This window comes from Primulina huaijiensis, chromosome 16 (assembly GCF_012295235.1).
Source record: "Primulina huaijiensis isolate GDHJ02 chromosome 16, ASM1229523v2, whole genome shotgun sequence".
Lineage (NCBI taxonomy): Eukaryota > Viridiplantae > Streptophyta > Magnoliopsida > Lamiales > Gesneriaceae > Primulina > Primulina huaijiensis.
This window is the reverse complement of record NC_133321.1, coordinates 17,825,490-17,846,355: the sequence shown is the minus strand read 5'-3', so window position 1 is coordinate 17,846,355 and position 20,866 is coordinate 17,825,490. Positions and strand designations below refer to the sequence as shown.

The window sequence follows — 20,866 nt, the reverse complement described above, 5'->3', positions numbered from 1 at the left end:
ATTGATTTATTTATTTTAGGCTATTGGTAAATAAAGTATTGTTCATATATATAATATATGGGGCCTTTGAATTAGAAATAATAATAAAAAAATTCAACGCCTAATAACGGCACGCAGTTGCTGAATGGCTTTAAGACTTGACTACATCTGATTTCATGAAGGAAGCCGTGTATTGAAATCTAACACTAAACCAAAAGAGCAGACATGTATGTCTAGGATAATTTGGTAATTTACCACCCCACATTTCTCAACACTATATAACGACCAAATATTAACCAAAAATATCAACCAAGAGTTTCTCTAGTCTCCCGTTTCGAGGAAATCAGCCACTGTAAAAAAATGAGCATGATCCCTTCACAGCCGCCAACCGCCGCAGAGATGAAAGATACCACCGGGTTTTCCACCTTGCCTCTACATATCATATAATCGCACGTCCTCACACGCTTGGACGGCCCAGCACTTGCCTCCGCCGCCAGCTGTTCCGCCACACTCCGCTACCTTTCCTCCCAAAACCACCTCTGGACTGAATTATGCCACTCCACATGGCCTTCCACCACCTCGAACCGCGTAACCCACATCATCTCCACTTTCCCCGGTGGCGGCCCTCGCGCCTTTTTCTCGCACGCTTTTACAAACGCTCCGCAGAATCTGATCACCACCTCCACAGTTAATCCGCCTCCGGAACTGATCTCAGCCGTGGATATCCACTACAAGGACAAATTAATCCTCTCTAAACACCAGGAAACAGAATCAGTAAGCGACTGGTTCCGCTGCTCGCCTTTCAGAATTGATCTCCTAGAGCCCAAAGAATTTGTCTCCACTCCGATCAAACACCCTGAAGGAGACGAAACGTACACATATATCTTCAACGGCATGACTCTAAGCTGGATACTGATAGACCCAAGCGAACGGCGAGTACTGAACCTCTCCTCCCAAAAACCCGTCACAATTCAACGCCACTGGCTCACCGGGGAAGTGAAGATCAAGTTTGCTTCAATCCTTTCCGACGAAAACGGTCACGTACTGTGCAGCGTTTCCGTCACTTGCGGCGGCTCCGACTGCGGGAAGATGCAGGTGATGGGAGTGAGCTTGGAAATGGAGGACATGGATGGAGTACACTTGAACGGGAAGGACAGTCTGGTCAGTCTTCACAGTGCTTTGGAGGGCAAAAAGGGTAGTGAAGGGAGGTTGAGGTACGAGGATTATTTGGAGATGAAGAGGGAGAGAAAAGAGAGAAAGGTGAAGTCTGAGGAAGCTTTGGATATGTTCTGCTTGGGTTTTGGGGTTTCCATTTTTGTTGCCTTTTTCTTGTTTCTTTTCTGTAGATAGCAGTGAATGTCATAGTACAAAACCATTTCTTGTAAAAAAAAATATCATATTAAAATTTATCAATTTATTAACACTTAAACTAAATAAACTTAATTAAGACTTACATTAAATAGACTTTTTTTTTAATTCTTGAAAGCGGTGATTTTTCATACTATATATATAATATAATGCATCAAATATATCTGTTTATATACACACACCCCCTATAAACAATATATATATATATATATACACACACTTCTATAAACAAAAAATTACATATTCTTGTGTTATTTTTGCTCCAAAAGATAATCATGATCTAACGTTTATACGATTCTCAAAACATCATGAATGAGATAGACGAATATGTTTTAAGAAAATTGTGTTCATTACATGTCCGTACTTGTTGATTTTGTCCTTTTCATAACAAATAAGTTTCAATTTAGAAGAATTTGACTCGCTGCTAGAGGTGTTCAAACTTCGGATAAAACCGAAAAAATCGAAAATCCAAACCGAAAAAACCGAATACCGAACCGAACCGAAAATCGAATTTTGTAATTCGGATATAAATGTTAAAATCGAAATTTATTTGGTTCGGTTTCGGATTATATATGTCAAAACCGAACAAATCGAAAAACCCGAAATTTCATTAAATTAATACTTTTTTTATATTTTTATTTATATTAAATATTTTGATATGATATTTAGTGAATGAAAAACTATTTTGAAAAATTTTTAGTTGATTGTTGTTTGTTTAATTAATTTAGACCTTATATTTAAATATTTTACTAAGAAAACATTTAGAAAGTTAATATATTATATTTTACAATATATTTATATTATTAATTTAAATAATTACACCAAAACCGAATTAACCGACCGAAATAACCGAACCGTTTTGGTAGAAAACCGAACCGAAGAAAAATGGTTCGGATATCGGATTATATATTTCTAAAATCGAAAACCGAAAACCGAACCGAATCGGTCGATAAACACCCCTATTCGTTGCAACCTACCACATTTTCTTTAGTCTAATTTATATTTATGCAGATAAATCACAATTTCCATAACAAATGCAGCTTTTCTTGTTAAATTGACTCATACTGTTACATGTATCCTTTCAACCTCATGTTTGAGAAGATTTTAACCATTACTACGAATGACACCAAGTCGAGCCCAAAAGATATGCAATTTCATGTACATTGGATTAACTCATATGCAAACCGAAATAAGAAATAATATGTTTTAATTTGGTTCGATTTGTCTAGTTTCTACGAAATTTTTTTTGGCAAGTTTCGGTTTAGTTCAAAAAAATTGGTTTAACTTTAGAAAAATTTATGAACATTAAAATTTATATAAAAAATCTAATAGAAAATGAACATAAAAATATAAAATTTTATTTAGAAACTTAATTTTTTCGAATTAATAGATGTTTAATAAAAATAACCGTAATTAGAATGAATAAGGTAGCGTTTGTAAATATTTAGAAAACGATTATAAATTTTTTGAGTAGGTCTCTTGTGAGACGGTCTCACGAATCTTCATCTGTGAGACGGGTCAATCCTACCGATATTCACAATAAAAAGTAATATTATTAGCATAAAAAGTAATAATTTTTCATTGATGACCCAAATAAGAGATTTGTCTCACAAAATACGACCCGTGAGACCGTCTCACACAAGTTATTGCCAATTTTTTTTTACAAAATTTTGCAATATTTGTGAAGGAAAAATTTATAATCACTTTTTTGTTTAAATGTATTTGCAGACACCACTTAAATTGATTTATATGATTTTTGAACTGGAGAAAACGGATTTGTGAATGAATTGAGTTAAATCGATTCTACTTGTAATTTCAGTTTAATCAAAATTTGTTTCTCTAATTTCAGTTTAATCAAAATTTGTTTCTCTAATTTCAGTTTATTATTATTATTATAATAATAATTATTATTATTTTTATAATATTATATTATTTAATTTAATTGAAAAACCCGGAATACTAGAGGCAAGCGGAGCTTACACGACGTTTTCCTGCTATTCCGAATTTTCATTTCTTTGTATGATTTTTTCTCGAATCCGGCTGCAGTCCTTCAAATTATTCGAAACCCAATTAAATGGCAGTTCTCAATTTTCAGTATTGAAGCGAAATCATCAGACATACTTTGCGGTGATGGCGATGACTGTTGAAGGTTTGTTTTCCGTCCCCCCCGTTGCTCCTTTACTTGTTGATCACTTCATTACTCTGCCTTCTATTTGAAATCGGTAGTAAACTAGTGGCTAGATTAGATTTTTGGTATTTAGAGGCAGTGATTGCTGATAAATTATGCAAATGTTTAACCAGCGGTAAAATCACACGTTGGCCTTGAATTTATACAGGTTTTTTGGGGAAAGGTGCTCGTAGGTTTCAATAAATTGTTGCACAAATGGCTCTTATCCTTTGTCCTAGCATTGGTTGCATTTCTTTTAGTTATTAATGTACTCGCGGAGCTTTTGCTTATTATTAGTGTTTGCATTCTTCGTCTTAAATATGGTAAACTATGCTCTCTCTTTTTTTTTCATTTGGAAATTTGGAGAACTGCAGAAGTAGTCTAAAGTAGTTGGCTTAGGAAGTTGGACCAGTCATCCTTTGAGCGCTTGCTTGTAATTTCCGAGACCATTGAAAAAGAACGTATCTTTCCCTTGCGTAACTGACTGGTTTGTGAAGTTGTATTGGCCATGTATCTTATAGGTGATATCGTAGTTAATATTATAAATTGCTGAAGTATTTGTCTGGTATTGCTATTTAGTTTGAGGGATTGAATGATTTTCACATTCTTGTGATTGAGATGGGAACCTGAAAGAGCAGTTAGCTTCATAGGTTCGAAATGCATATGAGTATGGATGACAAAAGCATCAATATTTTTTTTAATTGATGGAGGGATAAAAAGGACGGCGTAAACGGTGATTACTATTTATATTATGGACTTAAATGCAGTGGTTTTGACTTAAAACGGTGATTACTATTTATATTATGGACTTAAATGCAGTGGTTTTGACTTATTAGGTTGTTGGAGCATCCTACTGAGTGGTGTTTAGTGCACAATTACATTCAACTATGTCCCAAATCAATTTAAACTTAATCATTTACCAATCTGCTCCATATTGAGATTTTGGGCAGTAGTGGAAGTTATATGCAAAACCTTAGAATCCAATGTGTTTAAAAGAGTCTCGATGTCTTATTCACATCTTTGCACTCTTGAGTAATTGAGTAAATTTTTATTAATCATATTTGTTTGTCTTTTTTGCTATGTGATTCGAGATTCAAGTAGAATGTTGTCAATTACAGCCTTGTTCTTCTTTTGATTTGAACTTTTATTTTGTTCCCTTTGCCGGCCTGATGCTTCAACTTTTGTGGCTGATCCATAATTTTCTGGTCAATGAATGCAGTGTAAGTGACGTATGAATAAGTGAATTTAATTTTCTTTTGTAATATATATCATCAATCATATTGAATTTATCGACCAGTCTTGCAGGACTTGCCTTTATGTTTTCATCCAGTATCCTGCTCCAGATCGTGGTAAGCTATTCCGTTACATTAGACTCATTGCAATCCCAGTCAGCTAACGAAATTTGTAACAGGAGCTATGATAATAGAATTCACTTCATTTTTCATATTTGTGTGCACAGTCCTTTGCTTTCGTCGTGCCAGCCTTCTTGATGAGTGGTAATATTTTGAATAAACAAAGGACGATCGCGCTAAAATTTGGACTATTGCATGTATTTGCTGAATTCTCTTCGTTTCTAAGTTCTATACCCTTGACCATATAGGCAACCAATAATTCCGATGAAGAAATAGGTTTCCTATTATTTGAATTCGGTGATTACCCGTGTAAAACTGTCTGTCGATTAATTTAAGCATGGCAGTGCAGCCTAGAACGGTATTCACCCTGATCAATTTTAGAGGTATGCTTTGTAGATCACCAATGTGGTGGAGTGGTGACTGGAGTTGTCCTGATTAGTTTTAGTGTTTTCCCATGGATATTTTATAGTCAACTAATTTATGTTTATGCAGAATGAAGGTGGAGAAGGAATTCGAAATTTCATCAGTAATTGGTTTACAGATTTAAATTTCATTCCAACACGGTGTTACATCGAATCGCCCGAGGCAGAAGTTGGTTCGTCTATTAGAGAAATCAACGTCCTGAGGATGCAAGACAAAAAGATTATTTCGAAATCTCTTGTTCTAAGTGGCGTTACGCTACTTTCCATTATTTATTCAGGTAAATGCCGCATTATAAATTCAGAATCACTTTTATGCGTCAGTGAATGGCAATTCTAAAAGATTTTTCTAAGTTCTTGAAATTGAGGAAAAGAAAAGTGGAAAGGTAAAAGGTAGGTCGGTGGGATTTTTTTATCCCATCAAGATCTTTTGTCAATCGTTTAGGTTGACTCTATGTTGGTAGGAGGAAACTGAAGGGTAAAAAAAAAGAAGCCAATCCAAACCTAATATAACTAACTAAATATTTCACATGACTAGTGAGATTTGAGTTCGATCTTGAGATTTCGTCTTTCCACTGGAGACGGGTGCTGCCCTTCAAAATACGTATGCTAGCTCTAACATAAGCTAGATCGAATATCAGTATCCACTCTAGAATGTGGAAACGTTCAACATGAAAGAGCAATTCTTTAAGAGCGAAAATCAATCCTAGGGCAATTACTGACCTAATTATAAATATGTCGGGCTACCTCTCGTGGAGTAAACAAAAACTTGTAATAAATAACAAGAGATAGGAATATTTAGCTTTAAAGCAATAGGAAATGAAGCTATCTTTAAATAATTGCATTTTTAAAAATAAAATTTGAACCTGACACTTTAAATGAGTGCATACAAGAAACCCCAACCTGGGTAACATCCCGAAATAGGAATCTTTATCATTGAGCTCAACTTAGTTAGAAACCGAGGAGAAATGATATTTGTTCATTAGAAATATTCAAACAAACATTGGAAAATGGAAAGCTGCAAATCCAGGAACCAAATTAAACACAAAAAGCCTTTTTACTTCATTAAAAATCAAAGATACACAATCTGTTTCCCTTCGACAAATATCTCTCAGGGAATTACTAATTACTAGTACCAGCAAATCCAATCGACACCCCAAATCTTAAATTGTCGATTCAACAGAACAAGAGCTCAACCTTGTTTTTTGATCTTTTGCACAAGGAAATGATCAACATAAACTGATTTCGAAATTCCTCATCTCAAAAAATAATATGGAAATCGAAATAAAGAGAAGCTTGCTGAAATTACTAGTCCAGAAAACCTGTTTGTTGCCACACGGCGTTGCGCACCTGCCGCAGATCTCTTCCCTTGAGCGTCCTCCCCACGCCTTCCAGCACCGAGAAGGTATTCTTCTGATTTTGTGTCGATCCACGGGCCACGATTTCGTGAGGCGGCAGCATCTCATCGTCGTCCCCTTCATCGGCGTGGTCAACGTCAGAAACCTCTCCACTCCTCTGCTTCCTCGGAAACATCGGAACGTTCACTGGTGCAGATTGATGAAACCGTCGCGCAGGCAGTGACTGCGAGTTCTTGACCTCCAACGACGAATGAGGTTTCGGTATCGAAGGCATAGCACGCGAGAACGGCGTGGTTGATGAGGAAGGGATAGCAGGTTTCCGAACTATAAACTGGCCGTCGAGATTCCCCTGGCGCTCCGGCAACGCCGCCAGGATGCCGAAATTCTCCGAGCGTCGGAGGCTGTGGCTGATTCCGGAGGGATTTCTTTGCTGCCGCTCGGAGAAGTCGTTGTTGTAGAAAACGTCGTCTTCGTTTAATTCGTCGCCGGTGGCCGCGGAGGGGGATGAAGAGAACGTAGTCTCCGAGGGATGAGAGAAGACTCCGATGAATCGATCGTTGGACGGAGATCGCCGATAGCGGTGGGCTGCGACACCGTTTTGATTCATTATTCGTCAGAGTTGGAGGAGGAAACAGAGACTGGGGCAGACTGATGAACTATATAGTTACGAGAGAGTAATGATATATTATTCTGCAATCATTTTTGGGGCCCACTAAATAGTTATGAACGGTGAGGATGGGATGTGGTGCATTGAAGTCGACGCAGAAGATAATACTGCTGGGCGGCAGGTGTCAATGACCTGGGCAGGGATGCGGCGAATAGGAATGTGGAAAGAGGAAGCGGAGACGCGGCGGAGAGAGTAGTGTCTGTGGGTAAAATCTAAGCGGTTAAGAATTGGCTTATTACCCATTAAAAAGTTTAAATAATAAATTGAATTTAATTAAAATACAGATTATTTATATACTCCATCGTGCAACTTGTTCAATATTTAATACAGTAAATATGTAAGTAATTAAATTTTTATTTAACAAATTACAAATAATTGAAAGTTGGATTAGAAAAATAAAATATAATATAATATGATGATGATAGGAAAGTAGAATATGATATCATAACACCAAAGGTTGTATTTAGATGAAACAAATCAAATGATCTGAAATGCGCAAATTTTGGATGATCAGGTTGTATAGTAAATTTGAAATTGAAGTAAATATATTTTGAGAACACATGAGATTTCCGATTCTTATTTTAATTTTGAGTCAAATAGATATGATGAATTTGAGAGCTAAATTAATTTTATAAAACTCACACAAAACTCTTATAATACCGTCTGACGAGTGACTTTAAATATAGACCAGATGAATCCGTTTCACTTATATAAATCTGTAAAATTGTCTCGTAATAAATCACTCTATAACTTAACATTTCATATATGCTATATGACAAGAGATTCACGATGATGCTTACATGAGGCAACTAATTCATTAGGACGGATCACGAGTGTAGTTAGACTTCATAATTGTAAACTACAATTTTAAATTAAAATAATTTTAATTATGCTATTTTAAATACATTTTAATTACAATAGTTACCAGTTTCTAAACGAAAATATTTACTTAAGTTGGTTTTAGTGGAATGTTGCATCAATATTTGAATCCAAAAAGTATTTATCTCCACGACCTTAATAATAATTAAATTAGTCAACAAATCCTTTATTTTTTTTTTTATAAAAAAATGTAGAAAAGATTGCCCATTCGTTTCAAGATTTATCGAAAATGGAATATTGAATAAAAAAAATATCAGGTTCCAGTTTTAAATTTGTATTATTAATATCTTTAACAAAACGATAGTTATGAAGACAGTTTGGCCGAGTGGTCTAAGGCGCCAGATTTAGGCTCTGGTCCGAAAGGGCGTGGGTTCAAATCCCACAGCTGTCAATTACTTTTTCACAATTTTTTTTTATCCCACTTCCCTCTAAAAGAAAACTAAATAATTATCATTTAATTAACAAAAAAGTGTTTACGGATTGCTTAATTTATTTTGTATGATTAAAATAGTGGATCAAGTATTCACATTGTGGCCCAAGTTGAATAATCTGGCCCAATCAGTTCAACCCATATCTAGCCGTTCCACTTGGCCAGGAATCAATTTTATCCCTCAGTTGATTAGGGCTTTGAGCAGCTGTAAAACCCCAACGCCGATTATCGCTTCGTCTTGATTGGGATTTCGCAATGAGCAGATCAGGGCAGCCTCCAGATCTCAAGAAGTAATTATGCTATGCTCTTCAACTTATGATTTTCTCCAGTGTTTTGCTTAATTTTGTTTTTTCTAATTCACTTCCATGTTTTATTTTTATTGGTTTGCTTTTATTTTGACGGCAGGTACATGGACAAGAAGCTACAGAGTGAGTGCTCTGTCATTCACGCTTTCAGTTTTCTTGTGAAATATCTACTTTACTGGTTATTAATGTGCTCCGGTTGTCCAGTTTCTGGGTTTTATGTATATTGTATAATATGGATCCTTTTAAGAATACGTTATCTTTTTCTCTTTTATTTATGTTGTTCAGTAGAGTGATTGGTCCAAAATGCGAATAATTTTTGTGTGCATTTTGGATAAATGTTCTTTCTAAAAATCGAAAACTACCTATATTAATATAGATTTTGGCCTTGGACTATAAATGTGAACCGGAGAATGCAACTGTCGTGGTCGGACTGAGTCAAGCTGACAGTTGACGAGCCGGTTCATAGGAGAACCGTTTGTGATATTAACTGATGGTAAATGGTTAAATGCTGGCATTTGATTTCGGTTGAAGCTAGCATTTTTTGAACAAAATTAATTAATAGAATTTCAATTTTCTCATTTTGGTCTGCCCCTTGGTTTTTGAACTAGTGTGGGAGTTGGATGGAAAGAATTTAGAATGAAATTTCCTTAATCCTTTCTGAACAAGTATTGTTTCAGGATGAGCGTCGAATTTTGAAGTTTCTATCAGTTATTTTCTCTGTAAATTTTATCTTTGGTACATTTCTGAATTTAGAGAGATTTTTTAGCATAGTGTTGTACTTTGATTGGTATTTTTCTTCCATTGCCTCTTGACTCACATCTTTTAAGTCTTTTATGGTTTGTGTTCCTTCTAAGCGTAATGCGACTCAGTGACTCAACGTCACATTGTCTTGTGGCAGCACCAACTCTCAACACCGCTTGTTCTTTCCATGCCTCCATCACTATTTTGTTTAGTCGGTGAAAATACGTCCACTTAATTGAGAATTGCATCGGTATTTTGGAGATTGAAAATTTCAACTCAACTCCTTGATCTTCTGCAAGTGTTGCTATGTGAAATATGCATTAAAGTCATCGTATTCTGTCATGAATAGAACGTCTTTAATCATTAGTATGATATAATTTCCTGTGCTTGGGTTTGAATATGATAGTTTTCTTTTGGTTGGTCAATAATTTTCTCACGAGGAATTTATGTGTAAATCTCGGTGAAACTGTGTTGCAGTTAAGCTGAATGCCAATCGTACTGTGGTTGGAACCCTTCGTGGTTTTGATCAGTTCATGAACCTGGTGATAGACAACACTGTCGAAGTTAATGGAGACGAGAAAACCGACATTGGCATGGTGGTAAGAGTCTCCACCGGTTCCAAGTTGTTGCTTAAATCATTGCTTGATTTGACTTGGGGCTGTTAAACTTATGGATTATGTTACAATGTTTGCTTCCACTGTAGGTCATCAGGGGAAACAGTGTAGTTACAGTCGAAGCTCTCGAGCCCGTTGCCAGGCCACAATGATTCTGCGTCTTGTGTAATGGATTCGGCCTCTTAAGTTGTAGTGGCAATGTCTTGGATGCTGAATTTGTAAGCCTGACATATGAACTTGTGATTTTGATGACGGACTCTTGATATTGATTACCTGTTTGCCAGAATATTTGTATTATATATGAATATTATGTTTGGATGGGGGGTTTAGGTTATTTTGCCCAAAGTTGAGAGGATTAAGTTTTTAAAAGCTAATTTTGTTCCGTTTCCAGTATTCAAACATAGATGTGCGGCTTCTTGTGAGTTCTCGTTCGTTTTTAAATTGTTCTGAATCTAGGTAGTGTGTGCAAAAATACTTTTAAAAAAGTGATTACTGTTTTTTGCAAACAGTAACTTAGTGAATATTTGGTAAAATTACTCGTGAGAGGTCTAATTAAATTATTGTTTCTACATGCCAAAAATTTTTTTTTAATAAATGATTACATAATTAGTAAAGGAAATTTTTAATCTTTAAACTTGAGAAAAAAGTTAAAGTCAAAATCAGGTTGTCTGAAAGAATAAATTTATATCTAGGAAAAAAAAGAGTAAATTTAGGACTACTTTGAATGCATAAACTAAATTTAAGAGGTATTGTTCCTAAAATAACAAATTTACTTTTAAAATTATGACGCAACTTATTTTCTCGACGTGGTTAATAAATCTAATACGAATTTTTTTTAAAGAAAATTCCTTTTAATAAAAACTCGAGTTAAGTTCGATTATTTTAGCATGATTCCTCCGACAATTGCAAATGGTTATTTCGATATATGCAGGTGTTGGCCATTGCTCGTCGATTGGAGACAGTTCTGATGGCTGAAAGAATTCTCCTTTTAAATAACAGGAATCTGCAACAGATCAGTCGCACCTCTCTCGTGGATGGATCATTGGCATCAACCGGGCTCATAGTTTAGTACAAAATCATGAAAGTCGTGCGATGCTCTTGTTTCACTTATGAGCATCGTCTAAAGCCAGAGTGAAAACTGAGATCGGAGGTTATCAGACCTCATTCAGAGCAACCTTTAAGGGCAGATTGGACATGGTGTGATTCACTCGCAGTCTTCTAAGCCACGTAAATGACATATGCTTAAAGATTGGTAATTAAAATTATATATGGGCCATAAAAATTAAAATAAGATGTGAGCCCATTATTCAAATTTCAACCCCATATTTAACATATGGCCGTACTTCTCCTCCAAATTCATTCGTCTGACTTTAGCACAGTTGAACAATTAATTATTTTGGATAAATTTTTTTTTAAAAAAATGTAAATTCTCAAATTTTAAATTGAAAATTATATTTCCAATCGGTTAGTCGGTTCGGTTTGATTTTTAAAAATAAAATAGAGTATGTCTTTTGTGAGACGATCTCACGAATCTTTATCTGTGAGATAAGTCAACTTTACCGATATTCACAATAAAAAATAATACTGTTAGCATAAAAAATAATATTTTTTAATGGATGACCCAAATAAGAGATCTGTCTCACAAAATACTTAATGGATGACTCAAATAAGAGATCTGTCTCACAAAATACGATACATGAGATCGTCTCACACAAATTTTTACCAATAAAATAAGTTATATGTTATTCGATTCAGTCTGGTAAGCGAATAGCGATGTCATAATAAATTAATAATTGAATGATGGAAATTCAAGGAAATATTAATCGAATGGGAAACGAGTCGGTTTAAAGAGAGGCGGGAATATTTAGCGCCATTTCCCCCAAAATTATTGCCCCATTTGATTGCAAATCCAGAAGTCGTTTCTCCCCCACACGCAATTCTCCAACGTAGATAAAGGTGAGGCTCCCTGTCGATCTTGATTTTCGGCTGTTCCACTTCTTTAACTGTCATTCTGTTGTTTTGTTCAAGGATATGGACACTTCAAACCCCGCGGTATTTGTGAACGCTGATCTTTTGCGGATGCACGTCGGGCGGAGGGTGAGGGCGGCGATTCAGGTGCTGAGATCTGATGGCGGCGGCTCAGTTGTCGGGAAATCGACAGATGAACAGCAGCTGGTCATCAAAGGTCATCCCCCTCACCCCCTTACAACTTTCGTTGAGGTAATCGGCGTCGCTGATAGCAACCAGTCGATTAAGGCTGATATATGGACCAACTTCGGTGACGATCTAGGTATTTGAAACGATTTGACTCATTGTTGGGGGTTTCCTTGAACCATTTTCATGCCTATTATTTTTATTATTATTATTTTTGGCATTTTCAGGCTGTCTAGTTGTTCATTAATTATTCTATTCAGTAGCTGGTTTCATTGGTAGTTTTAGTGAACATATATTTATCTCTAGAAAATGATCGACGACTGGATTCTCTTTCCTTTCTAGTACGAGTTTGTGATCTTCAGCATATCGTCATCTTATTTTAGAGTTGTGTCAGTGTTCTTGATATATCTGACCCAACACAGATCAATTTTCAGATCATGTGTATCATAGGATATAAATGATAATTTTGAGGTTAACCTAATCAACTGGTTTCATGAATAGTCTACCACAGCAACCTTAGAAAGTTTGTGAGGGACCTTTATTACAATTGTTGTTTGTTTACTTATAGATTATAGATTATAGATATAGATGTTATGTAATGTAATGTAAAGTGAGTAAATACAAGGATCTTTAACTGTCAATGAAATTAATTTGTATGTATAATTAGCTTTTTGCTGTATTTTTATGCTACTGGCCTTTGGTTGATGAAGTTGCATGGTTACCTATCTATTCAAAAGAGTGTAATAGCGATTCTTCATTTTTGTATGCAGATACAAGCAACTACAACTCCGTATGCCAACTTGCCAATGGAGATTTCAAACATTTGTTTATTTGAGCAGCCAGCCGTTTTATCCATCAGGTTTCATCCAAATTGTAATACATTTCTTGGTTGATGGTTTTCTTCTTTGTAACGAATGGAGTCTTTTTTCTTCTAATCAAAATTTCACGATTCCACCATAAATGCACCAGCATTTGGGTGGAATACAATTATGGAACCCATTGCCATCAATACTTTCCATCTGTTTTTCTATTGATATACAACTGTACGGTTTTGAACTACATTTAGTGTTTTCGTCCACAGATTTCGAAAAATAATATTAAGTTGTGAATTTTTTTTCTATATACTAAAAAGTTGAATCTGATTTAGCCGAATCGCGATGTGCATCCCGACTCAAGACCATGAATGTTTGCTATGTTTCTCGTTGTTGAACATGTTTCATTGACGTAATTATAATCTTAAAAATAAGAAAATTGACCCAAAAAAGAATCACAAGGACTTTTGTAATTTGGACACTTTAATGTAGGGATGACAATTTCTCCCGAACCCGTTGGAGGATCCGATACCCGACCCGAATAGAATAGGGTATGGAGGAATTTTTAGACCCGATTAAATAATTGGATAATCGGGTATGGGGATTTNTGTATGTATGTATATATATATATATAGTAATTATATTTATTTATATTAAAAATTCATCAATCAATCCACCGTTTTATATATATACTTATTATAAAACGTGAATAATTTTTCTTATTTTTCATTTAAATAATTTTTTAAATATTCATAACTTCATTGAAACAATTTAAATTTGAAAAAATTCAATTGTATATGATAATTGGGTATTTGGGTAGGGTATGGGTATCCGATAATCCGATGGGTATGAGGATGTGGATGAAATTCAATACCCGATGGATATGGGGATGGGTATGGGGATGAATTTAATAAATGGGTATGAAGATGGATGTATGAAATCCGACCCATACCCTACTCATTGCCATCCCTACTTTAATGTAACATACAACTTTTTGACTTGGGTAACGTGGAATTTTTTTTTTGAATTATAGGGGTGCATTTGGGTGGTGTGAGACTCGAGCCCGAGTCACCACTATATGTACAAACGAGACTACCGCTGGGCAAAGGCCTTGGTCTCGGGTAACATGGAAATTTGAACTTTCTTTCCCTTTGGTTTTTTTAAGACTTCTTTCCCTTTGTTCGTAAACAATGAGTGTGAACAAAAAGAAAGTGAAACAAAAGTTAAAGCCGTTCAATAAATATTTACCCGTTGGACGCAGGCGCAGCTCTCATAAAAAGATGGTTGTGGTATAGTTTGGTAACATATATTACGTATAAATTGAACTCTAATAATTTGTAAAATTTGAGCTAAATGTCCAAGTAAATAGAGATATGTAATAGTTGAGCTAAACACCCTGTTAGTTAATAATCTTAACAAGCTAACGGTAAAATTAATTAAGTTTATGTATAAAATATTATCTAAAACTTATTTTGCATTTCGAATTTTTAGGTGTGCATATCCAATAAAATTTAAATAAATTAAAACAAATAACTTTAAATAATTAAATTTTTAGATTTTGATCTTAAAGTAGATAAAATAATTATAATTGATTTTGTTAATCATAGATATATAGCTGATTTTTATATTGGAGGAAAGATTAAAAAAAAATAAATGCGAAGAAAACATGACACTGCTCAATTTGAAATCTTGCATACTATTTGTCTTCCGTTTCCATTATCAACTTCTCCCTCCCTCACCTTAACTTTCTTTCTTTGAAGTATAAATCTTCACCTCCGCCATTTTCCCCATTTTCTCCGATGCCTCAGTTCGATTTTGATGCCTTAATCACGGCCCATTCAGGCGGAGGCAACGACCTGAAAATATCATGCAAAACACACGATGAAGAAGAGTACTCGTCCGAAGATGAAGACATCCCCGGTGGACAATACGATATCGTGCATCCGGACGACCCACCAGTATCTTTCAGGCTGTCGAAAGACGCAGAATACGATTGGCTCGATCGAAATGCTTTTTACGATCGAAAGGATTCCACCAGAGGCAACTCGAACTCTACGAATTTGAACCCCCATATCAAACCAACGAACTCTTACCACAATTCTCAGAGGTTTTCTGCTAACTTGAAGTCCAAGGCTTCCATTATTGGATTGCCGAAGACGCAGAAGGCGACTTTTGTAGACTCCAGCTGCAGGAGGACCTGTAAGTCGTCGACAAATGCAAGGCTGTTCCCCAAACGGACGGCGTCAGCGGGGAAATCAACGATTGCTGTCACTGAACCGGGTTCTCCAAAGGTGTCATGTACAGGGAGAGTCAGGTCGAAGCGTGGCCGGCGGAGGTCGAACTCATCGAAAAGAAGTGATAAGCCGGCACAGAAATCTAGAGCCTGCCATGAGAAGCCAGAAGCAGAGGAATCAAAAGCAGGTGTTGCGAAGAAGGAGAAGAAGAAGAAGACCGGGTTTTACTTCAAGGTAATGAGTATATTCCGGTCCCAGAAGACAAATAAAAATCCGAAACGTTCGTATAGTAGCAAGGTAGTAGAGCTCCACGCGGAGAAACCTCCGGCGGTTGAAGCGCTGCGGAAGAGTGCGAGTATCAAAGCAGCGCCCGAGCCGCCAGGTTTGGGTGGGATGAAGCGTTTTGCCTCGGGGCGCCAGTCTGGGTCCTGGCTGGCGGAGGATCTCAATCAGGTGTTACCGGAGCCGCTTTATTTTGATCGACGCCGGTGTATCACCGGTGGTAGGTGATTGCTTTGCTGGAGAAGCGTCGAGCTGTACTGTAATCGCTGTGTTACTGTGTAATCAGGATGAATTTTGTGTGTGTGATTGAAAATCTTGAAAATAATTACGATGCATTTAATAAATTATTAGGAATGAGTGAATATTTAACTTTTTAAGATTGTTGATTAGTAAAAATTGTTATATATAATTACCATATATTGAGAAAATCTAGAGACACGAATAATTTATTCGCATGCAAGTAGACCATGCCATGGACTCCAATACGTCACAATCTCATTTTCATATATTTTTGTTACCATTATTTTATTTTAATTTTTTATGGGGACCGGCATTCGATTGCATATTGGATAAAAAAATCTTTGGGTTTAACATAATAGCATTCAAATCATGTCAAGTCGGGTAAATCGTATAATTTTGACCGAGAAATTGATGGCAGGAAAGATCAAATTCTTGTCCATTTGATTATGTGCTCCAATTTACACACAACTTGGACTTGTTTTCCATTATTATAAATATCAAGGAGGTTGAGCTCAAAATGAAGAAGAGTTCAACGCCTAATATGTTTGTCTATGCCGTCGATTAAGAACATGGACTCCAATACATCACAATCTCATTGCTTCCACGTTATTTAGATGAGTGGACAGGTACTACTTTTAACCACCACTTTCAAATAAACTTCAAAATTCATCAACTTATATTAAATATTTAAACAACCATCTTTTTGAAATTTTAGGCTTTGTTCTCACTAATTTTTCCAAGTCATAATTCCAAGCTTTTAAATTATATATCGATTTAAACACTGGAATTCAATACATTGTCAATGGATCAGGTATTACCGTATTATATATAGCTCATGAAATTTAGATAATTCATGTATTTTACCATCTCAATCCAAAATATATAAATCTATTTGTATTTTCACATAAACTAAGATAATTATCAGAAAAACTAATGTTACAAAAAAATTCATTTTAATTTTAACAGTAGATACCCAAAAAAATTGAATGCAAGCACATATAATTGGGAACGATAGAATACTAAATATACACTATGATACATGGCAAGTTCGAACAAAGAGAATCATCATAATTTTAATTTCACGAGATATGATATTTCCTTTTCAAAATCTAGGGAGTCCGAGGCCCATCCGTCGAAAAGCAGAAGGTAAAGCACTCGCAGCCTTCATAATTGACTCTGGTGTTCCTATAAATCACATTTAAGCTTTGAACAAGAGCTCTTCCATACTGTCTGTCACTGTCACACAGCATATGTTGCCCTCAAGTATTCGATTATATCTGCACTCTCAAACATTTGGATTCCTGTGTTTGGATCTTCTAAATATGGAACCTGCCAACGAATCGGAAGCTTCTAATTTATGAGCCCCAAATATTTTGTAATCATATCTAGAAACAGGCTCAAGTCAAGACAAATTAAAATTTTATTTTTTGAGACATTCTAAATTCCATTTTTTGAGTTGCTGCCCCTCGTAGTCAATCATGGGTTTGTCCCGGTATGTGTAATAGTATGAAACGAACCTGAAAATGGCCGACTCTCTGGTAGAGTATCTGTCTTTTCGGGCTGCCACGCGCACAACTGCGAGCGAAGATAATAGTTAAGCTGAGATTTAGAATCGTCCCTTACTGAAATTTCAAATATTCTACTACGCTTATTAGATAGTCATTATGCAGCGTGTCTTCATGAGGATGGGGAGTAACATGGCTTGCATATAATTCCAAAGATTTGATTCTGTGGGGATTTATTCATAAGATTAGAAATGCGGCGTACCTATGAAATATGTGTGGAAGTTCTAACTCAACGAGTACTTCGCGTACAACTTTGCAGAACGGTGAAGCCTGAATTTATATACATGTTTTTTTTTAGTTGGCTTAGAAAACATACGAAGCAAGAACATCTTACATATTTTAATGTAACCATAAGCTAACCTCGTATGCCCATATTTCGAGAGGCTTGGGCGGCATCTTTGATGGAGTGTAGGACGAACCCTGCAGTAATTTAAGAGAGAATTTTCCGATTTACAGATCATGTAACTAAGAACAATGAGAGCGCTTTGGCTGAGTACCTTTCCCATACGTCCGATCATTGCAAACCCTTCTGTTAAAGTCTAAATGAGGGGAAAAAATGGGTTATTCTCGAGAAAAGCTTTTCAATTAGAGAATATGATTCAGTGCTTCTTTGCTTACAGTAAATAGACCGAGAGAGAGCAGAAATGGAACTTTTCCATCACCTGTAGAAATGGAACCAACAGGATGGATTAAATGTCTTGTTGCTGAATCAATAAGAAACTGTTAAGAGCGTGATGAGATTAATTGAGACAAAGACACCTAATGTACTAATGGATGCTAGGTTGGACGAGCTATGCCTTGAACTTAATCATCATAAAATTTGTGAACAAACATGAAATTTTTTATTAAGACAGAGAAAACAAAAATAAGCAATTACTAGAATATGGAAAAAACATACCATATTTCCCGACCAAGTATTTAATTATGTCATCAGATTCATACATTGAAATTCCAGTGTTTGGATCTACCTGAAGCAGAAGTAAATGAGAGAGATAACTCTGTCAAGTTGAATGGACATAGATGCTTCTACCTTCTAATCTCAGAAAATAATCTCCCCAAGACTTCATGCGCCAATCTCAACAAAAATTATACTCAGAGAATAATATGTTTGGAATCGAATCAAAGATATGAAAATCATGCAAAATGAAGAATATTTAGTTACAAAGATAAATTCATGTCAAAGCATCCAAAACACTAACCATGTAAGGGAACTGTTTTTTCCCACCCATCTCTGCAACCTTGGGACGGAAATTTGGGCCATTTTTTGGACAAGGATGATACAGGACATCAAGGTCTAAAACTGAAACAATTTCCCTAACCTGTGATATCCTCAATTAATAATATCAAACGTTAGAAAATGCCATAGCGACGTACACTATGAGGCAAGTTAAAATGCAATTTAGTTAAAAAAAAGAGGCGAGAATATGAATTCCACATCATACCTTCCGACAAAATGGGCAGCTAGAGGCATATTCACATGTTCCACCAAAGTCCATATGTAATTAGTCTTGCATGTTAATACAATTGCAGACCAACAAATGTAATGAGTTAACATTTAAAGTCAATCTGGACTTCAAAGGAATATACCCATTCCAATCAGAACAAAGTTCATATTACCTTTCAAACTCATATATTTCGATTGGCATCTCAGGGCGAGGGCCTACTTTCGAAGTTTCTTTCAACTTAAAACCTGCAAGGATTTGTCTTCTTAGAACATAAGCTATTCAGAGTTTTGACAATCAAAAGAAAGCTGCAGAGAACAGTTCTGATCAACGTTTTCTCTGGGAACAAGTTTACGAAATAGTTCTTGATTATATAGTCAGTCAGACAGTAATTACCAGCAAATCCTAGGGCATATTGATCGGATGGAATCTCTTTACTGGGCACTACTGTCACTGAGTACCTGCAGTAATGGACACAAAATTTGGAAATGATGTCATTAAATGGATTAATAATAAAGAAAAACAGAAAAACGTACTCAGTGGAAAAACTGCACATGTGATGGAAGAGAAACTGAATTTTCACCTTACCGAGAAACACGATGAAACAAATTAATAATACCCAAATTACTATGGCTTGTCTGGAAGCATGAGGGGAAAGAAATGAATATCCATTCTATCACGACCTTTTTGATCTCTTAGGTGTCACACTTAATTGTGTAATTCCCCCTCTACGAGTAAAAGATTTTAATCATTCTCCTTTAAAATCAATATACATTCCTCATATCTATCTCGATTAACCACGGGATCAGAGTTATCTGACTGATTATTCATTTCCATACTTCTATCAGAAGTAAGTAGAAAGGCACCAAGTCACCAACAAATTGCAAACTCGTAAAACAAACTAATCAAAGATAGAGAAAGTCCCGGATCCCTCCTCCTTTTGTTTAACTGTTGTCATACATTAGTATAACAATTATCCCTAATCAAACAGAAAAACTAGTTCGAACATAATCTTCTTGTCTTGTCTTGGGTACACCAAGACTTGCACGATTCTTCCTCTCCCTTCAGCTCGTATGGAGTCTCAACAAGTCAAGCTATTCATTAATTCTGTTAGCTACATGGTGGACTATAAAAATCTCGGTGAAGACGTAAACTAAAGCTAAACAAAAAATAAGTAGGCAGTTTATGTGTAATTAAGCTTCATAGTATACATTCCAAAAGTGACATCTGCAAGTATGCAGTCTTCAATATGAATAAACAGTTAACTCCCACATATAACAGACATAAAACATACAAATGCGCGTGAAATAATCCTCAAGTTTCCAGCAATCTCAAAAATATAAACATATATATAAATACCCAGTAACAAGGACACCGGTCGTAAGGCGAAAGAGGAGAGCGAGAGAAGCCCCCAAAATGTCCAAAACCTTATCGGGTCGAACCGAAAATGGCTTGGGCTCCGGAGCCCTAAAGTTGGGCGGCGCAGATACTGAAATTCCGGAACTGGGCCCTGCCTCCGTCCGCGCCGACAGCGGGTTTTCTGAAGTATTTGCCGATGATTTTACAGAAAACATCCTGTGGTTCGATGTTCTGCGCCGTAACAGTGGACTGAAAATAGGTGCGGCTGTGAGATTCAACACTCCGGCCATGGTTTTCTGCTGGATGCCGGGAAAGGCAGCGGCGGTTTATATGTGTGGGCAAAATTAAGACAGGTAATTCAGTTATTTTGGACAAGCCAAATAATAATAATAACTAAAGGATAAATATATGGGTCAAGGCCCAACTAGTAAGGCCTTGGCCTTGACAAATAGAAATAAACTGGCCCAACACATTTGTTAATAAACTTTTTTATTTAAAT

General features: G+C 35.9%; 5 protein-coding genes, 1 non-coding gene and 1 pseudogene across 7 annotated transcripts in view; 4 read left to right on the top strand and 3 right to left on the bottom strand.

Moving 5' to 3' along the window:
* Window positions 1-20,866, bottom strand: part of LOC140961457 (ubiquitin-conjugating enzyme E2 variant 1D-like) — a 92,494-nt gene that overhangs the window by 27,865 nt on the left and 43,763 nt on the right. The window lies entirely within an intron of this gene.
* On the top strand, window positions 227-1,388 carry LOC140961778 (probable F-box protein At2g36090; annotated as a pseudogene).
* LOC140961102 (protein S40-7-like) lies at window positions 6,594-7,250 on the bottom strand. The gene has a single exon (XM_073419407.1). The coding sequence runs from the start codon at window positions 7,248-7,250 to the stop codon at window positions 6,594-6,596; it is 657 nt and encodes a 218-aa protein (XP_073275508.1).
* TRNAL-UAG (transfer RNA leucine (anticodon UAG)) lies at window positions 8,501-8,580 on the top strand. Its single transcript has one exon. It is a non-coding gene; the product is annotated as a tRNA-Leu (tRNA).
* Window positions 8,763-10,613, top strand: LOC140960913 (probable small nuclear ribonucleoprotein G). The gene is made up of 4 exons (XM_073419236.1): window positions 8,763-8,909; window positions 9,025-9,047; window positions 10,143-10,264; window positions 10,369-10,613. The coding sequence occupies exons 1-4, from the start codon at window positions 8,875-8,877 to the stop codon at window positions 10,429-10,431; spliced, it is 243 nt and encodes an 80-aa protein (XP_073275337.1). The 5' UTR covers window positions 8,763-8,874; the 3' UTR covers window positions 10,432-10,613.
* On the top strand, window positions 12,093-15,220 carry LOC140961147 (replication protein A 14 kDa subunit B-like). Of its 2 annotated transcripts, XM_073419442.1 has the most exons (4): window positions 12,093-12,235; window positions 12,308-12,569; window positions 13,204-13,292; window positions 15,088-15,220. In XM_073419442.1, the coding sequence occupies exons 2-3, from the start codon at window positions 12,311-12,313 to the stop codon at window positions 13,266-13,268; spliced, it is 324 nt and encodes a 107-aa protein (XP_073275543.1). In that variant the 5' UTR covers window positions 12,093-12,235; window positions 12,308-12,310; the 3' UTR covers window positions 13,269-13,292; window positions 15,088-15,220. The 2 variants fall into 2 exon arrangements, with proteins under 2 accessions (XP_073275543.1, XP_073275542.1); XM_073419441.1 differs by lacking the exon at window positions 15,088-15,220 and having other exon boundaries at window positions 12,094-12,235; window positions 13,204-13,524.
* Window positions 17,012-20,730, bottom strand: LOC140960667 (uncharacterized). Its single transcript, XM_073418906.1, has 12 exons — window positions 20,368-20,730; window positions 19,405-19,469; window positions 19,184-19,256; window positions 19,009-19,027; window positions 18,766-18,885; window positions 18,465-18,534; window positions 18,185-18,228; window positions 18,064-18,105; window positions 17,927-17,986; window positions 17,769-17,836; window positions 17,519-17,576; window positions 17,012-17,330 (listed from the first exon to the last, which is right to left on the bottom strand). Exons 1-12 carry the CDS (start codon window positions 20,655-20,657, stop codon window positions 17,241-17,243), a joined length of 999 nt encoding a protein of 332 aa, XP_073275007.1. The 5' UTR covers window positions 20,658-20,730; the 3' UTR covers window positions 17,012-17,240.

What these genes read in the sequence shown, in the direction of transcription:
- LOC140961102 (XM_073419407.1), bottom strand. Translation starts at nt 7,250, where the DNA reads ATGAATCAAAACGGTGTCGCAGCCCACCGCTATCGGCGATCTCCGTCC.
- LOC140960667 (XM_073418906.1), bottom strand. Translation starts at nt 20,657, where the DNA reads ATGGCCGGAGTGTTGAATCTCACAGCCGCACCTATTTTCAGTCCACTG. An exon ending in ATATGCCCTAGGATTTGCTG is followed by an intron (nt 19,257 to 19,404) that starts GTAATTACTGTC and finishes AAATCCTTGCAG; the next exon opens with GTTTTAAGTTGAAAGAAACT. An exon ending in AGAGAGTCGGCCATTTTCAG is followed by an intron (nt 17,331 to 17,518) that starts GTTCGTTTCATA and finishes ATTCGTTGGCAG; the next exon opens with GTTCCATATTTAGAAGATCC.
- LOC140961147 (XM_073419442.1), top strand. Translation starts at nt 12,311, where the DNA reads ATGGACACTTCAAACCCCGCGGTATTTGTGAACGCTGATCTTTTGCGG. An exon ending in CAACTTCGGTGACGATCTAG is followed by an intron (nt 12,570 to 13,203) that starts GTATTTGAAACG and finishes TTTTGTATGCAG; the next exon opens with ATACAAGCAACTACAACTCC.
- LOC140960913 (XM_073419236.1), top strand. Translation starts at nt 8,875, where the DNA reads ATGAGCAGATCAGGGCAGCCTCCAGATCTCAAGAA. An exon ending in CAGCCTCCAGATCTCAAGAA is followed by an intron (nt 8,910 to 9,024) that starts GTAATTATGCTA and finishes TTTTGACGGCAG; the next exon opens with GTACATGGACAAGAAGCTAC. An exon ending in AAACCGACATTGGCATGGTG is followed by an intron (nt 10,265 to 10,368) that starts GTAAGAGTCTCC and finishes CTTCCACTGTAG; the next exon opens with GTCATCAGGGGAAACAGTGT.